Source organism: Camelus dromedarius, chromosome 20, assembly GCF_036321535.1.
Source record: "Camelus dromedarius isolate mCamDro1 chromosome 20, mCamDro1.pat, whole genome shotgun sequence".
NCBI lineage: Eukaryota > Metazoa > Chordata > Mammalia > Artiodactyla > Camelidae > Camelus > Camelus dromedarius.
In genome coordinates, this window is record NC_087455.1 from 16,138,749 (window position 1) to 16,159,593 (window position 20,845).

The 20,845-nt window shown below is 35.2% G+C and overlaps 1 protein-coding gene across 5 annotated transcripts in view; it reads left to right on the forward strand.

Moving 5' to 3' along the window:
* TAF2 (TATA-box binding protein associated factor 2) overlaps positions 1–20,845 on the forward strand; it is an 86,280-nt gene that overhangs the window by 54,284 nt on the left and 11,151 nt on the right. For 3 of the 5 annotated variants that reach the window (XR_010377034.1, XM_031439550.2, XM_064476869.1), the window contains 5 exons: positions 3,093–3,322; positions 4,635–4,790; positions 5,268–5,373; positions 7,648–7,770; positions 15,377–15,608. Coding sequence is in view for 4 of the 5 variants with exons in the window: in XM_031439550.2 (XP_031295410.2) it covers positions 3,093–3,322; positions 4,635–4,790; positions 5,268–5,373; positions 7,648–7,770; positions 15,377–15,608 (847 nt within the window). In the remaining variant the exon portion in view is untranslated. Of the gene's footprint in view, positions 1–3,092; positions 3,323–4,634; positions 4,791–5,267; positions 5,374–7,647; positions 7,771–15,376; positions 15,972–20,845 lie in introns of those variants that run through there. The other 2 variants (XM_064476870.1, XM_010988418.3) reach the window with 2 other exon arrangements.

Consider the following 20,845-nt stretch of genomic DNA (forward strand, 5'->3'; position numbering starts at 1 on the left):
CAGGACAGAACTACCATATGGCAGTCGTATTTGTCTGGACTAACTGTGCAGATTTGAAAGCTTCTGTCATCAAGGGGTGCTGGGTTCATTGAAAAATAAAATGGTGAAAATGGTGTCTTTTAAAGTGAGCTTTCTTAGCAGATTTTTGGCTTGATCAGCTTTAATATCAATTACTTCAGAAAACGATCTTTTTAAGATCAGATTTGTTATTTGGGGGTTTGTCTTCAGATATTTTCTGATTTGAATAAGAGCATCAATACTGAGCATTGTTCTGATTCAGGTAAGCAGAGCTGGTCCCAAAGTATAATTGCTGATGAGAACAGAATGGACAGCACTTTCACGTGAGAGGAAGAATAATGACTATTGTTTTTTCATATATATGAGAATTCCTTGCCATTTAGGTGATTGGGTTGGGAGGGGTGGCAATAAGATTAAAGAAGGTCTTCAAAATTCTGTAACTGAGGGCAGAAATTAGGAGCTCTCTCAGGGCCTCTCTCTAATGAAATTGGTTGATTTGGAATCTTGGAATTTAGACCTGAGAGGATCTTAAACATCATCTAAGTTAATTGCTCTCATTTTATGGCCTAGGCAACTGACTTGCCCAAGATCACAGAGCTAACTTGTAAGTAAGCAGAAGTGTTTTTCCCCACTACACCACTTAATTCCACTATAACATGACAACCATTTTAAGATTTTATTCCTTGATTTTGAAATATAATGGAGTTCCCTTTTTTTTTCTGTCTTGTAATTTTAATAGAAGCTCTGCTTATTTTTTTGCTCCCTCTTATCAGCCTTAGGTTTTAATACTTGTAAGTCAATTTTTTGAGGAAAATAATACTTACCAAGAACTTCCCTCAGCAACAAAAGATTAATGTTCATTCCTCCATCCAAATTGAAGGTCTACTAAAACCTTTACAAACCCAAAACCAGAAAGCCCACATAGAAATAAAAAGTCACAAAAGCCGTGTGCTAGCCGTTCAGTGCACTTAGCAGCCTTCATTCACTGTACTGCCTAATCATCTTTGAGTTGCTTTTCAAAAAATAAAACAACACCCCAGCTCACCAAAGTATACATTTTCCATTTGCTTTGTAAAATTAAGATTTTTTTTAAACTTTGAGGAGTTCATATTCAGTTGCCTGATTGGTTTCAACATCATCTACAATATATAAAGATTCCAGGATCACTATTTGCAGTAGACATAATTGGGCAATACTGATCTTCAAGGTTTAGTTTTCTTAGGTTTAGTGAAAATGCACCCTAAACCATTCTAGTTTCCTTACTGATAAAGTACCTGAGAGTTGCTCTTTTCTTGCTCTACCCACAAATAGATGCATGGCTAGCTGCTCTGGCAGGATTCCCTCCCTTTCCTCAGAGGGTTCATTCTCCAGCTTTTGTAACAGAAGACCCAGGAATCTGATACCTGTCCCTTGTGGAACCTTTACATATGTAATATGCTTTGAGAAGGAGAATAATGAGTGCCTACGAAAAACTTAGGCAGTGTTAGTCCATGGAAGTGTCCAGATGTGGATAGTACAGAGAAGGAAGTGGGTTTCCAGTGTAACATCCTTACTTTTACTTTGTATGTTCTTCCCATTTCTAGTTTCTCTGTGGTTTTTATGATATAAAAGCTCATTCTTCTCAGGAACTCCTGCTTCTCGCTTGTTTCTAACAGTGTTATGTATCTGTTACCTTACCACACAGTAGTAGAATTGAAGATTTCTCAAATAGGATTGGTAGTTGTCTCATGGCAGTGCAGCACAGTGTAGTGTATGGTATGAATTCTGTAAAACTATAATTCCTTACATAAGTATTTCCTTTGTACATAATTACTATATTATTTACTTACCTGTTAGAGTAAATCTCATCAAAATCACTCCTTGATTATAATTTATTTACTTATTTTTATATTTGTTGTTGAAAACCACAAAGCTTAATATTTATGCTGTCCAAAATCTGCTGTAGCAACTTCTTTCCTTTATGTTTCTCCTTTTTAAACATTAAGGTACTCTTTTGAAACCACAGTTCTTGGCCAAAATTAAGTATAGTTTTTTTTTAAATTTCTTTCTTATCCAGAAGAATATTTCTTCTTCTCACTTGTTTTAAATTCTCTAGGTCATTTTAAATTCTGCCTAGAAAGGATAGAAATTATCTAACCCTAGATGAAAATTTCATCTTGTCAGTTCTGTTTGATGACAGTATTTACTTAGAGTGCTCCACTGGGGAAGAAAAGAAAGCAAGAAAGAACTCTGGTGTCAGGTGCTCTCGTCTGTCATTGCTATGGGGTAAGATATAATCTGAGACCAAAACTCTTATTTTGGAGATGAAAATGCTGAGACTCATTAGAGAAATTGAAAAGTCTCTCAACTACTTTATACTGAATTTCTACAGAGGCCGTCTTCTGATCAATACATGTCTTGCAACCTGTTGCCATCTCTTGGGTTTGCTTTTTTTTTTTTTTAAAGCAAATACCTAGTAGAACAACATAGATATAAAGATGTTTAGCAAAATGTTTTCCTCCTCTATAATAAGTTCAAGTTTAGAATTGTATTATTTCAAATAGTTTGTAGGGTTTCTTACCATATTTAAAACCTGAAAGTAATGAATTTGAGGGTTAGAGGAATTTATTTCCAGTGATACAGTCCATGAAGGCTCTTGGTGTGCCGTCTTCCTAATAGGCTGTTGAAGAAGAAAATCAGACAAGGTAAACAGAAATGAATGAATGTGGAGTAGTTACCAAGGAGAAAGAATTAAAAGGAAGATTTAGAGCCAGAATAATTAATATTTTTCAAATACTAGATTTTCCCTAGATGTCTGATTTTTTTGGTAGGAAGAAAAAGAATAAAAATTTTTTCAATTGTAAAATGTATTATTTCATTCAAACATTTATTTTTTCTGTACCAGTTTGTGTAAGTACCTGTGTTAAGTAAGAAGCATCTTTTAGGGTAGAGGGTTTGCCCATGGGGCCTAAATTAATAAATGGCTCATTTAAGAGCTCGTAATCCTCTCATCCCTTGCCTCTCTACAGGTTCTGGAGCAGTTACAAATGTCTAGATAAATGTGCATATTGACTTTTTATTATTATTACTTCTAGGTACTTCACATGACTGGAGGTTACGGTGTGGTGCTGTGGACTTGTACTTCACACTTTTTGGCCTCAGTAGACCTTCCTGCTTACCCTTGCCAGAGCTTGGGTTGGTCCTTAATTTGAAAGAGAAAAAAGCTGTCTTAAATCCGACCATAATTCCAGAGGCCATAGCAGGCAACCAAGAAGCTGCAGTTAATCCAAGTAGTCACGCACAGCTAGTTGGATTTCAGAACCCTGTAAGAATCACGTGTGTTATAGAAGACATAGTTTTATTATATAGAGCTATCTAAAGAAGAGAATAGCTTCTTTTGAACTGGTGGATTTTAAAGCCACTAACAGCTTCTTGTACCATTTAAGAAACTGCTGGTTGACATTAGTTTAGAACTTTACAGTTTATAAAGTGCTACCAACAACTACATAGCGGCCCATAACATGATGTGCTGCCGGTCTGTTTACTCCTTTTGTGATAACATAATGATTTTCTGTGCTTGAGCATAGAATTTGTACTTTGAGTAGTAGAAAATTGAAATGAATATTTAACCTATTATATATTAACCTATCTTGTCCATATATAGTAATGGCAAGCTGTTTGAACACATGGCCCTGACTTTCTTTATTTTGCTACTTTGCGTAATAGCATCATTCTAAATATGTGAAAAGTGCCTGGCAAATGCTTATTGAATCAAATAAGTAAATGACAATGAATAGTCAGGTAATTGCATAATCTGCTGATTTGGGGAGGAAAGTATGCATTACATCTTTTGACTTATATATATGTGTATGTGTTTGCCTTCAGAAAAGCTTTTATTTCTAACTATGCATTATGTAATTACCAAGCTTTTTGTAGAAAGATCTGTAGGATGTATAGCAATCATTTTATTATAATTTAAAGAAGGTTTTCCAGAAACGATTTTCTTATTGATGACAAAATGTCCCCAAGTACTTCAGGCTTCATTTTTCACCAATATTTAGACCAGATTACTTGCCTGGCAATTCCCTGCTGGTGTTTTGACATTTTAAAACTCAAGTTTCTCTTTATGCTAGTTAGTAATAGTTATTTAAAATTACTTATTCACCTAAATTTTTAAAAATACAATCATACTTATTTGTTGTAAATTTAAAATGTATCCTAGGGTTTGAGCTATGAAGAAGTAAGACAAATCTTTTAATAGGAAAAAAAGAGTCTCATTAAAGAGCTCTTTTAGATCTGAGTATTTATAAACCAGTGGAAATGAATATGTTTATAATTCTTGCCATGTATGTTAACTTATTCACATTTATACTTGAAGTCTTTAGAGTAAGAGGAGAAAGTGACACAAAAGGATAGATTCTTCAGGGAAAACTTTAAAAGTTCACTTAATAGCTCCCTTCTCCCCACAAAAAGACCAGCAGATAGGAAAAGGTGAGATTTATTTTAAGCCCATTGCTGATAACTTTTAGGCACTGGGCATGCTCTAATCTGCATGGTTGCTATAGGTATTAGTTTTCAACTATGACATGAGCTACTTGTCTTCAGAAATCTAATTTTGATCTTAAATATTGCCACAGGAAGATGATCACCTTGCCAAGGAAGCATCATGTAATATATCAGCTCATCAGCAGGGAGTGAAGAGGAAGGCTGATACACCACTGGGGTCCCCACTAGAACCTGGTCAAATACTGGAGAAGAATGAGGATAGCAGTAAAGTCAAACTCAAAATCAGAGTAAGAAATACAGGTTAAACCTGTATTAACAGTGTAGGATATTCACCTTCTTGTAAATCTTTTTGAATACTTGCAATGGTTTTTCCTTAGCAGGAACAGATGGGACAGACTGAATCATGGAAGAACTCAATGTCCATTCCAACCAATTTTTAACTTCTATTATCACATACTTCTTCTCTGTTTGGGGGAGGAACTATGTGTGCACAGTCTACCACAGCTCACTACTTCTTCCCACAACATAGGAACAGATTTTAGTTGTTATTGTATTTCCAGTAATTTCTAATCAGCTTCTTATGGAGGCTGAACCACATAATCTTTTCTTTCTCTTTAATACTTTTTGAGAAAAAGACTACTTTTCCTTTTAAGATATTTTGGGGGTATATCCTGTGGCCTTTCTACTGCCTTTTGGAGGAAAAATCCAAACATAAAGTGACATAATGGCTCTTTTTCTCCATGTTTTATGTGTGTGTGTTTTAGTTTTCAAATTCTCAAGATGAGGAGGAAATTGATATGGATACTGTTCATGATAGCCAGGCATTCATTTCTCATCATTTAAACATGCTTGAAAGGCCATCAACTCCAGGTAAGACTGTGTACTGCATTCACTGGGGTGGTGGAGACAGTTCACACGATGTCACTATTTTAAACTGTGTTACTTTATTTTCAAGAGAACAACTATAAAGTTTTAAAGTAACCAGTATGAAGTACGAGATTGTATCGAATTATAACACATATCAGTGAAGGAATAAATTTTTTAAAAGTATTTCTTTTAATTTTCTACTTTATTTTGGTTCTTTTTAAGTATTTGGCTTCTAGATTTTTAAAAAAATAATGTAACTGTATTTATAAATTATATATTATATATGTATAATTATATATAAAACTTGACTGTAGTAATGCAGCCTATGACAACTACTTTTTTCTCTTAACTTCCTGTTTCACGTAATATTATATCATATCATAGATTTCTGCATACATCTCTCAAACATCATAATCTTTTCTTTTGAAAATATTACCTGAGACGGTATTGAGTTGATACACTTTAATTTACCATATTACTTCCCAGTGGGCAGGCATTTAGGTTGTTTCTGATTTTAATTTTTTGCAAGTAATTCTCTGTGGGTAACTTTATGCTGGAGCATTTGTTTCTTTTTTGTCAAATTATGCTCTTAGACATGTAAGTGTATTTTGGTGAAAAGATTAATTTTAGCTTTATTATAAAATACCCATCTTCAGAAGATTTTTGTAGCTCTTGATACAGACTGCCATAATGCTTTTTGAAGAGATTATACCTAATTCATGTCATCAGCATTTAAAACTTTTTAGGAATAAAGCTTTGATGTCACTTGCATGTAAGTTGTGAAATACAGTAATAAAGCAAATATTGGAGAACCTACCACTCACCTTAACGTGTATACGACCATTCCTCTGTGTGTCTTCCCTGATTCTGTTCACCTGTCTTTTCACTACAAGTACATAAATACTGTCTTGAATTTTCGTTTTTTCTTTTTCTTAATCATTCTGTTGCTTTTCTTTACAGTGTACCACATAGATATATGATCTATATGTTTACTTGCCCTTAGTTTTTGAATTGTATAAAAATGTTATGACACTCGATATGACTTGGTTTTTTCAGTCAGCATTATGCTGCTAAAATTCATGCCTGTTGATATATAAGATGTAATTCATTAATTTTTATTTATCACATTGTTTTTTTGTATCTCATAGTACTATTTTATTGTCAATATAATAACTTGAGATACTTATTAACTGTAAAATGATAATTCAAGTTTATAATGCATTTCTTTTTTGTGGGAGAGGGATACTGTTCCTTTTTTTTTTTATTGGAAAGTTCTATTTACACTTCATGCTAGTTGTGGTTATCTTTTATGATCTTTACATTTGAATGAGGTTTTTTAAAAAACATGTTATGTTTGTGCAAGTCTCTCTTACCCACCTTAGTCTGCTTGTTGTTTGTTTGGCTTTTTGTTTAATTTTATTTATAAGACCTAAATTATTTTTTACTGTCTAGTAATCTAGGATGAGCTAGTAGAATTTGAGAACTGGCATCGGGTAGAGTATGAACCTAATTGTATTTGAAAACTGACAGGTCATGAATTCTTTGGCTTCTATAATTATGAGATCTTAATGATTATTTATGTATTCTATCCATTTTATAGATAAGTAAACTTAAGCAGAGAGATCTTAAATGACTTGCCCTAAATGACATACCCAAGTAATGGCCAACTCAGAGCTAGACCCAAATCTTAGAACTTTTCCATGTGACAAATGAAAATGAGGCAAAAAGAAATAAATGTCTGTCCTGGATTTTATATCTAATTTGTGGGTAATTTGGAATTAGAAATTGGATCACCTGATACTGCAGTACTGTTCATGTTAAACCATTAAAACATTTCCTGTTTTAAATATCTTCTATAATCCCTAAATTATTTTGATCTATTTGTTGAGTAAATATTATAATGGAATTTATTAATAATTTTGGAGGGAGCAGGCAAACTTTATTATATGCAAAGTTCCATATAACTAATAAAAAATATGACATGGTTTTGTCCCAGAATATAGACTCTAATTTATATGTTCAGTCTAGTCAGATTTACTGTCTTTCTTGAATGTGTATTTTTCTCAGACTTAAGTATCATGGTTTCCCAGAACCATGACAAAGGATTAAATCAAATAGGATCTTCAGTAGTTTTAAAATATAGTATTATTTTTATTATTTGAATTTTTCTATCTATCTGATTCTGGCTTTAAGGTTAACTTATAGAAAACCTTCAGCCTGTTTTCTTCTTTTGGGAAACAAATAAATCCCTGTTTTCCCTCTTCTTTGGCATTTTAGGGCTCTCAAAATATCGGCCAGCTAGCTCCCGATCTGCTTTAATACCCCAGCACTCATCAGGCTGTGATGGCACACCCACCACAAAACCCCAGTGGAGTATGGAACTTGCACGGAAGGGAACAGGTGAAATTATTATGATTATTTTTATTGCTATTTTGCTCAAGAACAAATCTACAAACATCATAAAGTTTCTTTATCAACTAAAAAAATACATTGAAAATTATAGATCTGAGGACTTGCTTTTCTTGCAACACGTTGACTTTATATTATCTAACATAACGACTTTTAAATTAGACTTTTTGCTATTTCAAAAATAATGTACTACTATTATATAAAACTGTGACATAACAGATAAGTAGAAGGGAGGGGGAAAATCATCCTTTATTATGCCTTTTAAGGATACCTATTATATTAACATTTTGCTTTTTCCTTGCAGTGCTTTTTCTAAGAATATTATAATAAGAAAAATGTCAGCTTAAGTAGAAGCTATCAAATCTGTACCATAATTATATTTTTATAAAATACAAAAATCAACTACTTATTTCTCCTCTCACCCTCCCCCTGACTGGTCATTCATGATTAGTCATGAAGACTTGATGCTGTACCTAGAAAACTAACATATTCTTTTAAATCATTTCATATCAGTCGGGCTTAAGTTTATGAAAGGTAATTCAGTTCATACGTGATTGTTACCTATTCTGCTATTCTACATTGTCTTCTACTTACTCTGTTCTTTTGCTTACAAAGAGAAGATTATAAACCAAATAAAGAGTAAACTTTTAATGCTGATGAACAAAAATTTAGTTGTCAAGTTTTGGAGGAACAGGGAGTGAAAAAAAAAGATACATAAGCAAGATTATTTTTAAAGAACAGTTTTTCCAGAAGTCATTAGTCAGGCTTTAAAATTCCAACTGATGGATTCTGCTAATATAAACCATGTATTTTTCATATAAACAAAAGAGTAACTGTTTATTGATTGGAGGAACTTAGGGATCAGCTGTGATGAATAGGAGACTGCAAACAAAAGCAACACCTCAGAATATTTTGGTTTTGAGACCCCAGACTGTTGTTTGCTTGTATCTCTTTGTGTGTTCTATGCATTTATTTTAATAAATTCACCCAAAATGTATTTCAGAAGGAAGTCAGCTAGAGACTTTAGCACTTAACTTTAAGTGAATTTTGACATTTCTTGGCCCTTGCCAATTCTATATTTTCTTGGTTTTGTTTTGGGTTTTGGTGTAATTTTGCTTTATAATCATTATACTTATTAAAATTTTATCAGGCATGAAAAATTTTGTAGATCTTTTAAAATTATAAAGCTTAGGGCATTTCAAGCCTCTTGATATAGTTTGAGAGTGATGCTCCTGCTTGTTTTCCATGGCTTTTAAAAAAGAAATCTATCTAAATTCCAACAGGCAAATAAATTCATGTTCCAGTAAAGAATCTGAATATATTTGTTTTTTCCTAGTGATGTGGCACGCTAACCTATGTATAAAAGCAGATCTTAACACCTTTTTGTGCCCACCAGTGTGCCTTTTTATCATTATTTCATATGGCTTTAAAAAAATACATTTTAACTTTTTTTTGGACTCTATATAACTTAATTTTGAATGTATTCTTTAATGTGCTTTTGTAATTTCCCTTAAGTGTATTTATGCTATCCAGTACCATATGACCACTGAGCAGGTCTTAAAATTCAACAATGATATTATTAGAATTTAGAAAATGTTCATTTTACAAGTGGTAGTGTTCCAAAAGTTTGTTTATACATGTATTTATTTTGAAATTCTAAGTACAGTTTTCCTGTAAACATATTGTTATATTTGATAAGTAACTTTCCCAAACTAGCCAACAGAAACCCTCTTAACTTACACTGTCCTGAAGAACAGAAGTAGCAGACTTAGCTGCTTTGTGTAACACTGTTTCTGAGAGAAAAGGCCCTTAAAGCTCCATATTTTGGAATGTTAGAAGCACAACTTTAACCTAACTCAAGTAAAGTTGGCAGTAAAACAGGAACTTCCTCTCTTCCTGCCTCCCATTACAAGCTGGGCTGAGGGTTGAGAGTTGGGGTTCTGTATAGTGGTAAGGGAAGCTGTGGTCTCTCTTGGGATTATAGATTGAGGTTCACAAGTGGGTTTTGGGGGGCCTTATTCAGCTCTTCCAACTGAGGCATCTTATACTGGCCATAGAAGTCTTACAAAAATTTTTGAAGTAGTTGACTAAAAACGAAGAGATTACAGATAAAAATTTGGATTTCCAGCTTTTCTTGAAGAAGAGTTAACTGAGAGGCTGTCTTAGGCAATGATGTGCTTTCCATTCCATTGGTTCTTTTTGTGTCGCACCTGGTAGTCTGCTTACTCATTTATGGTGTCCCCTTAGGTTCAAGGCTTTTGAGTTTGTGACCCCTGCTTGCTTTATTCATGAGCCGAGATGAGGTCTGAGATAATTGAGAACTGGAATGTGTTGCATGCCTCATCTGGGAGGGGTAGAATAGGAATGAGGATTTAGGTGAGATAAGTGGAAACTGTTAAGTAGAAGACAGGTCATGGTTTACTTTTTAACTTCCCCACCCGTTTTCTCTTTCCTTGCATATGATAGTGAGAGGAATATTTTAGGGTAGGGGTGACATGTGGGTGGTAGGTTAAGCCATCGGAGGTAAGAAAGGAGAAGTGGCAGTGCTATTTTCCTTCATTACTTGACTGTTTCATTTCCCTCTCCTGAGTCAGGAAGGGAATCTGGAGAAAGGGCTGTGTGGTTCGCATGGTGTGATGGGTTGAGCCTACCACGTCATCTCCTTTCCCACCACTGCAGCTCCCTCTCCGCAGCTGCCGAGGCCTGAGGTGGCTGGTCTGTCTCCCAAGTTGCTGCGGGTTGCAGTGATGAGTGGAGGAGTGACAGGAACAGGAGCGGAGGGAAATCCCTGGTGGTTTCTGTGGGGAGGAGAAGAAGGAGAGTTCCTGCAGTTGCCTCACTGGGGCTGCTGTATTATGTAACAACTTCTTGCACAAGTCAGAAAAGCACTGAAAAGCACAGTTCTGGTACAGAAACCTTAAAAAAAAACAAAAAAAACTTAAGAGCCCAAGAATTCTTTCTTTTGAAAGTCAATGAAAAACAGACTGGTTTTTTTCTTTAAATTATAATGATATGATTCTACACATTTTTTAAATCTAAAGAATCCAAAGAACAGACTTCACACTTTTCCTAACAGAAACTGCAGATTTTGTGTTAAATTTTAACATATACCTAATGCAGTGAATTTAAAAGGATTAGGAGATTACTCAGTGTCTGTTTTCAGCACTTTTATCAAATGGACTGCAAAGCTTCTACATTAGGCTTGTATTAAGTACTTCTTTCTATTTGTTTTGCATTTGTTAAATTGACTGCAGCTAACCCTTATCCATAGTGAATTCATTAGGTCTCTAGGAGAGATTTTATGTTAGATAGAACAACAAAACTGAACATCTGCTTTGTTCTTTCCCGAAAACATGAAATAGGATAATTATAATATTGTGAATTACATTTATCTCCTTTTCCTGATACATCTCCTGTCTTATAATAGAGACTTACTATTTCAGATCATTAAAAGGGCTTTCATTAGCTTTAAAAATGAGTGGTGTCTAACCTGAAAGGGCCTCAAGTTCCCAGGCATCTTATAAGCCCTTAAAATTATAGTGAAATTTCTTATGTAAATGTTTGTATCTGGGGATAGTAATAGATGCATTTTTCTCAGTAGAGATTCTGTAGATGACCTCGTTATGCTAGTATGAAAGTAAATTCATACGTGTCCCAAATCTGACTGTTAATATAGTCCCACATGTGAGAGAAATTGTACTTTGTTATCACCTTGTATTAGACCTGGTAAAAATACTCAGGAAAGATAAAAATTAAACAAATAAAAAATATACATTGTCTACAATAGAAATGAAAACATAAGAGGAAAATGTTGGTGGTAATAGAGTAACATTTGGTTTTATCAGACGTTCTGTTACAAACACTATTCTAATGAGTATTTTTGTATATATTTCTTTGCAGTTATGCATGAGCACAATTTGTGGGATCAATTTGTAGAAATGAGCTTTCTGAATCAAAAAATATGAGCATTTAACATTTACACAGATAGTGCCAATTTGCCTTAACTTCTTTTTAAAAAATGCTTTTGTTATGGAAAACTGTAAAGTAATCAGACTAGTATAATGAACCCCCAATAAAGCTGCAGAAATTATCAGCTCTTGATCAGTCTTGTTTAATCTATACCCTTACCCACTTCCGCCCTTCTGAATGATTCCAAAACAAAGCCCACATATTTTATTCATAAATAATTTACTATATATTTCTAAAAGGTAAGGACTTTAAAAAGTCATAACCACAATAATATTCTTATGCTTGAAAAAGTAAACAGTTTTTTCATATCATTAAATATTCAGTCACTGTTTAAATTTCAATTGAGTCATAAATGCCATTATTTTTGTTTTAGTTTTTAACTATATGTTTGAATCACTGTCCACATAAGGTCTACACATTGCGATTGGCTAATATATCCTTTACATCTTTTTAAAGTTTCCAGTCCATCTTTTCTCCTCTCTTTTTTCCCCTTTACAGTGTATTTGTTAAACAATTGAGGGTTTTGATCTGTAGTTTTCAAGTCTGTATTTTGCTAATTGTATACCTGTGTTGTAATTAGATTCCTCTATATTTCCTTTAAATTTGTGGTTGTGTCTAGAAGCTTAATTGGATTCAGGTTTATAGATGGTGGTGTGTTCTTCCATCTGGAAGCATACAATGTCTGGTTGACTTTTTTATGAGGTTAGCCACTAAAATGTTCAAGGCTTCGATACATTAATTTATTAAGGGTTGCAAGATGGTGATATTATAATTCATCTTTCTGTTTTTATTTATAAACTGAATTATTTCCATAAAGCTAACTTCACCCCCATCTACTATTACCCAGTGGTATAGATCATATCGCAAAAGAAAGATAAAGGCTTGATTCTTTCTATTTAATAATTTTCAAAATAACAAGTTGGCTAATTAGTATCCTCCAGTGGTGATCCATCAGTTCTAATCCATTACAGTTATTATCCTTATCAGTATTCAAATTGTCCCATCTTTGGTCAGTGAGAATCTCTTAGGTTGACTCTTGAGTCTCTTGAGAAGACTTTAACTTCCTTGCTGTTATACGAGATTTTTAGGCTCATCTTGCAACTGTGCTACCCAGACCTGGAATCAGCCATTTGTCCTAGGAGCCCTGGTTCCTAACACTTTTTTCCTTGGATCTAGCTAATCCATTGTCCTCTTAATAGACTTCATACAAATCAAGAGAAATGGAAGATTTATAATCAGTATATCTTTGATGAATAGTAGAAGACTAGTAGACAAGAGATTGGATTTACTTTTGAAGTGGTTATAAGTATTCCTTGGTAGCTCCATTAAATAAATAAATTAAATAAACCTAATTACCTACCTGCCACAAAAAAAGAGATAAATTATAAAAAAAAAAAACATCTGTAATATTCCTTGGAAAGAGTACACTTAGTTGTACCCCTGGCAGTTGCCTCTACTGGGAAGTACAGTTTCCAATATAATCATTGGCTTTTCTGAAATCCAAGTAGCTTGGCAGGTGTTCAGGATTAGATGATGAAACTTCTCTCAGAACAGAAATGGACCTCAGACTCCCAGTAGTGCAGGCAGGCATTTGGAAAGCTGCAAAGTCTGGTGATGTAGAGTGACTAAATAATGAGATAAAAGTTATAGGAATTTGTTTATGAGACGTTAAAGTCCTATTACTTATCCTCATCACTTGGCTAGTGTATATTCTGTTAGGTAGGGACCTATATTCCCATATATACAGAATTGAGGATATGTTTATATATTTCATTTAAAATCTAAATTGAAATTATATAGTGACATATTTGACTTAACTATAAATCAGATATCTCTCAAAATTTTTCTGAATTTTTCTTTTTCTCTGTGCCTTAATTTCCCCATCTGTATTATGTTGTTGGGAACATGAAGAAACTAATTCTTTTTGGGCAGTTTGGGGAAAACTTCCCAAAGAAGTGACATTTGAGCTGCATTTTAAAGTATTAAAGAGCCTAAAATGTTTGTTTCTTTCCCTTTCCCTTCCTTTAGGGTACAGTTTAAACATTACTTCCTTGGAGAAGTTTGTCTCTGATTCCACCCGACTCACCACTCATTTAAGTCTCTGGTTGTGCTCCTGTTTCACTTCTGGTGTTTTGTCTTTTTATTACTCAAATGTGCTTACTCAATTTCTTTCTTCTTTGCTAGTTTGTAAGCTCCAGGAGAACTGAGATCTGTCCAGTTCATCACTATTTTCCTCTCTCTCATGTAGTTCCTGACATGTGTTAAATGAATGTGCAAGTCAGACAAGAAACAAGGGAAGGGCATTTCAAGCGCTGGAGTAGCATTTACAAATAAGTGAAGGGGGTAGTTTTAGAGTGTATAGAAGGGAATAGTGGAAGATAAGGTAAATTCAGAACAGATTGCGAACTGTCAGTAAAATTTCAACTGAAAGTGATTTTTAGAAAACTTCTATGGTGATGCCTCTTTTGGTGTTAAAAAAAAAATGACTTGGGGCTGAACTGGATCAAAATTAGCGCTGAGAATTTACTTTTTAAAAAAGAAAAGAAACCACTGCATTGAAGTAAATTTTAGTGAGAAAAGCTTAGGTTTTTAGCTAGTTTAGATTTTAAAAAAAAGTAGTTTTTCAGAAATTGCTGCAGTGAGGTCTAAAGATCTTGTTCTGTCAGTAGAACTACCTGAGCTTTTAAACGAATAATCATAATCGGCTTTGTTTGTAGGAAGGTCTGTGCAGTAGGGCCTCTGAACCTCAACACTATTGCCATTTTGGGCCATGAGAATTCTGTGCTGTAGGGGGCTGTCCTGTGCGTATAATGCTTGACAGCATCACTAGCCTCTACCCACAGGTGACCAGTAGTACTTCTTCCCCGTCCCGCCCCAGTTGTGACAACAAAAGTGTCTCCAGACATTGCCAAACAACCCCTGGGGGACAAAGTTGCCCCTAGCTGAGAACCATTGCTGTGCGGCTGTGTGAAGTATGGATTTGACTGTGGGACACTTCAGGCAAAGAAGCCAGTTAATAGGACACTAGTACTGTGACCCAGAGGAAGGGAGGTAGTTTGAACTGGTACAGCTGCAGACTGGACAGAGGGGCAGATTTAAGAGGTACACGTAAGCGAGAATAAACAAGACTGGGGATTTATTTATTTATATAAAAATATATAAAATAAATATATAAAATAAGTAAGGTATTTATTATTTTATATTTTATTTATTTATATTATTGTTTACTTATTGGGTCTGGAAGAAAGAGGATCTGAGATGATTCTTAGGCTTTTTTCTTAGTTGGCTGCAAGTCTAACACACGTGTTATCATTATTGTTGCTTCATAGTACTTTAAATATTAAATATTAATTTTTAGAAGATGGTTTGATAACACACTAGTGTATGTCATAATTTATATAGACTACAAGGAATTGAAATATTCACTTCCTGGCCAGAATGCTGAAAACTTACCTTGTGTAACTAATAGGATGTCTTATTTAGATACTTCTCTCATTCCTAATTACTCCCATGGAAGTGGTAAACACTTAGAAATCTGTTCTTTTTCCTGTATTGTCTTCAGTTCCCTCTTCCCTTTCACTTTCCTTGTTATCAATGGGAATTTATTTGGGTGTTTTTAATCTTGAAGGTAAAGAACAATCACCTTTGGAGATGAGTATGCATCCAGTTGCAACCGCTCCACTTTCAGTATTTACTAAAGAATCTACGTCTTCCAAACACAGCGACCACCATCACCACCATCACCACGAGCACAAGAAGAAGAAGAAGAAGCACAAACACAAGCACAAGCACAAGCACAAGCACGACAGTAAAGACAAGGACAAGGAGCCCTTCGCTTTCTCCAGCCCTGCCAGCGGCAGGTCTGTCCGTTCCCCTTCTCTTTCAGACTGAGACGGGGACAGAGGGGAGCTTTTCGTCAGTGTCCAGGAGAACATGCGTAGCTAAAGCTTTGTGCTCGGGGAAGAAAAAAGCAGAATAGTTGCCTCTCTCATAGAGATTCAAGTTCTAAACATGTGATTTACATTATTTATAAAATTGAAATCTAATTAGGAAAATATATTTTGTAGTTCTGAATAAACCATTTCATCTTGTTTCCCCCTACACACACACACACACACACACACACACACACACACACACACACACACACACACACACACACACACACACACACACACACACACACACACACACACACACACACACACACACACACACACACACAGTGAACCCTTCCGTGAGGCCCTCATACCCACTGGCAGTTCCCACCCACATCATGGTCTCCACGTGTACTGCCAAAGTCAATTATGTTTTAAAGCCTTTGATAGATGTTATGGGGCAAAGTTATATTTCAAACAGAAGCTGCTACCAAATCTGTGGTGAAACCAGTATTTCCAGTGAAATATTGTATAACAACACTTGGAACTACTGAGAGAGAGGCTTTTCTCTAGGAGTATTCCTGACTGTATTTTTTTTGTCTGTGTTAACCATAGAAACTAAGCATCAGAATTCATGAGCAAGAATACATGGTATTTTTCTTTTGCCCTAAAATACTGAAATTTTCAGAAGCAGCTTTTAAAAAATTTTGAGTGACTTTTTTGGTAGCACATTTGATTCAATTCAATGTTGGAATTGAACAGAAATATCAAATACAGTTCTCAAATCAAGATATTTATAAGTTCTTTTTTTCATTACGTGTAAGGGAATATGTTCATATGTAGAATAGGTTTGCCAAATGTGGACACTTTATATGCCCAACACATTCTGAAATTATTTCTGTACCTTTACTTGGTACCTTAAAAAAAGGTGGTTATATACTTTTGTTAACTTGGACATAAACAGTTCAGCCCTCATGTGAGTATACCAAAAGCATTTTAAAACATATGAAACATTTTGGTTTCATACTTCAGTAGTTTGTATGTTTGTGTGTTTTTATTTTTATTTCTAAATTTACCATGTGCTTTATTGTTTGTTTGTTTAAAAATGTTATCCATACCTGTTCTATTTTTATCATTTCTTTTATCATTAGAAAGTTTGACAAAGTGCTTTTTCCCAGAATATTTGAAAGGGATCCAGTCATGTTGGACTTTTAAATATACTTTTAGTTGTGTTAAACTTGTTTAATAAATAACTTTTTAAATTGATCATTCTGCATCTTTTATTACCTTTCTCTTTGTGCGTGTCTGTAATATACTTACGGACAGAGTTTGAGGACAGCTGTGTGGATAGGTGGGATTTGAGCTAGCCCTGCTAGGAAGGATGATTTCAGTTGGCAGATGGGATAAAGTTCTCTCAGCAGAAGAAACAGTATTTTCAAAAGTATGGAGGAAAGCAAGGGCATGTTCAGGAATTGTTAAGCAGTGCAGTTGGCCAGGAGTGTAAGTGCAAAAGGTGCGTGATCAGACGTTGAAGAGCCTAAATGACATTTATTTAAATATTCTCACTAACTAAGTGTTGGCCAACTGAAATTATTCTTGGAAAAAGGAGTATTTTATATTACAGTAGGTAGTGCTGCTGTAAATAGAATTGCTATTGAAAATAGTAAGGATACATTTCAAAATAATCTCGTGTGAAGGCAGTGATGAGTAATAGCTGACTTCGTAACTGAAGCTCCTCTTGTGTATCGAGCATTGTGCTAGCAACTGTATGTTACGCAAGTTATTTCTAAATTGGATATTTATATTGAATGTTTCTTGTGAGGAACATTTCTTATGATGACCTTTCATTTTTTTAAGCTGTTGTTTAGGAGTAAACAATGAAAACAATATTTGTATTTTTGAAATAGATTACGGCACATAAATAATACAAGTGCTAGTGTGAGTTTCCTCAGTCTCCTCCCCCAGAGGCAGTTTTTGTTGCCAGGATTACATGTATCTTTCCAGAGCTAGCCTACACGTGGATCTATACAGCATATGCATTTTTTAACAAATGATACTTGCAGAATTTGTTTTTTATTTTTGCATAGCTTTATGTCATTTTTTATAGTTTTTATTTTTATAGTCGTTCATGATGACCACATTTTATGTCATACCAGCAAAGGTCTTTTGTTATTCCATGATTATAAAATGATTCTCCTGTTTTTTTCTATTGGCTTTAAAGTTTTATGTTTCAGGTTATAACCTTTGTCCAACTAGAATCCATCTGGAATTTATTTTGATAGAAAGTAGGACGTAGGGATCCAATTTTATTTTCCCTTCCAGAATGCTGCCCAATACCATGCATTTAAAACTGCATCTTTTTTCTCTAGACTGCAAGTGTTACATACCAAATTCCCGTATCTAGAGGGGTTCACTTCTGGACTTTGTAGCTGGCTTTGTGGATCTCTGTACTCATCTGCCTTTACCACACTGTTTAGATTGTTGTAGCACTGTGATATGTTCTGATATGGTAGAGCTGGTCTCTCCTCATTACTTCTCTTCTACAGAATTTTTTGGCTATTCTTGCAGGTTATTTTCTTTTTCTGGTTGACTTATTTATATACAGTAAAACTTATCTTTTTGGTGTGTATCTCTGTGGATTTTGACAAATGCTTGGACTTGTGTATCCAACCACCACAGTTCCATTCTAATTTTGTGCTTAGTTGCTGTGTTAGTCAGTTCCAGAGAAACACTATCTATTTGTCATCAAGTATTGACTTGTGTGATTATGGAGGCTGAGAAATCCACAATCTGTTTGCAAGCTAGAGACCCAGGAAAGCTGGTGGGGTAGTCCAAAGGCCTGAGAGCAAGAGAGTCCACAGTATAAATTCCAGTCCAGTCTGAAGGCCTGAGAACCAAGACTACAAGGGCAGAAGATTGATGTCTCAGCTCTTCTACAGGCAGAGAGGGAATTTAACCTTCCCCCACCTTTTTGTTCTATTCAGGCCCTCAGCAGATTGGATAATGCCCACCCACGTTGGGGAGGGGCTTCTGTTTTATTTAGTCCAATTCAAATGCTAATCTCTTCCTGAGACACCTGTACAGACACAACCAGAAGTAATGTTTAACCAGCTATTTGTGCATCTTTTGGCCTAGTCAAGTTGACATGTAAAATTAACTGTCACGGCTACATTACTAAATTCCCAACATTTTGCATGCATTTCTTAGGTTTTACTTGAAAATAAATCATCTCTAAATGATGGTAATTTTAGTACCTCTTTTCTGATTTTTGTACATGTACTTTTCTGATTTCCTCTTCTGTGTGACTTCTGTCTCTTGCTGTTTGCCTGCGAGCTGCGGGGACGGGCGTCTTCTCCCAGCATCTTCCTGCAGCCGGCTTCCCTCTGCATTTCATAGCCCTTCCTCGTGCTCCTAATGTTGTGTTCCTAATTTCTGAGAGGTTGAAGTTTACAATTTTTGTTTCATGTTCTTACTTCTTTTTGATGATTCTTAAGGAGAGAATGGAGAAGTTGCTTTACTACGGAAGTCTAAACTGAAACACCTCACGTGTTGTCTGACATGGGATTCAAGTGAGCATGTCAATGTCATTAATATGTACATAGATGCATTATAGGCAGAGGTTCTAATAGAGTCTTTTTACATCTCTTGCACGCTCCTTAGAGTACATAGGTACCCTATTGGGAAGGTCCCTACTGTCGATCTTTGACCTTTCACTTTTGACCTGTTTATCCCTCTTCTTCAGTGCCTTGCTTTTTAAATCGTTGTTCTGGCTTCCTCTTTGCAAAGGAATAAGCAAACTGTAGGGCTTGAGACCAGCAGGACTGTTGCTCGGCAGGGGAACTGAAATCTTAACGGGACACAGATGTTTACTGTGTGGAATACATGGCCAGAAGGAGCCAATAAATAAAAGGATAAAAATAAGAGTTCTTCAAAGTTGCTTTCTTTGATTTCTTTTAGGAAAAATTGTGGTTGCTTCTTTGACAAGATAAAAATCCTTTCTTCTTAACATTTCTTGCAAACACATTCTCTGCTTTTAGTGCCTTTGTGTGTGTGTGTGTGTGTGTGTGTGGATAATGAAGTGGGTTTTTTTGAACTTTTTAAAATTAAAGCATAGTTGATGTACAATATGTAAGTTACAGGTGTACAATATAGTGACTCACAATTTTTAAAGGTTATACTCCATTTATAGTTATAATAGAATATTGGCCATATTCCGTTTGTTGTACAATGTATCTTTGTAACTTATACGTAATAGTTTGTACCTCTTAATGCCCTATCCCTATACTACCCCTCCCCCTTCCCTCTCCCGACTAGGTAACCCCTCATTTGTTCCCTGTATCTGTGAGTCTGTTTCTTTTTTTGTTACATTGACTTAGTGCCACATTTTCTATTTGATTTACTACTTCACTAGAACTTGCTTCCTGCAGTCATAAAAAATTACGACATTTTAGTTGACTTTATAATGTGTTAGAGTCTGATGTTTTTTGTTTGCTTTTGGTTTTTTTTTGGCGGGGGGTGGCAATTAGGTTTATTTACTTATTATTATTTTTTTAATGGGGGTACTGGAGATTGAACCACCAGGACCTCATGCACGCTAAGCACACATTTTACCACTGAGTAATACCCCCCTCTTTGTTGTGTGTGTGTGTGTGTGACAATAAAATCAGGATAAGTGTTATTTCATTTGCAAATACTTTTCAAACAGTTTTCTGTGTTGTATTTTAAAGTGACAGTTCGCATGAAACTAGCAGACTTCACTACCTCTTAACACTATACGCACTTCTCAGTGGGGGCACAGTTAGGCAGTTGGGGTATTTTATGAAGGACTGTCTCACATGCTACAGGACATTTAACACTCTGGTCCCAACCCACTTAAACAGGCCCAGTCATTGCAACAATCAGACCTCACCTGTCTTCAGGTGCCCCCCAGGAGTGGGTACTGCTCGGGCTGAGGACTGACATGCTAACAGTGTTCTCTCCAGACCCTCGTTACTGTCTCTCAGCTTACAGGAGAGAAGATGACTACGAGTCTGGCACTGTGCTGCATCCTTCGCGTTTTCTTGTTTCCTACTCATAGTGAAATCAGCGTCAATATTCTCATTTTAGAGATGAGGAAACCATTAAGTGCGTGATACGTGATTAAAATTTGTCATCCAGTATTGACTAAGTGCATTCTATGTACTGGGCACTGAGATAAATTCATGAGTAAGATAGACACA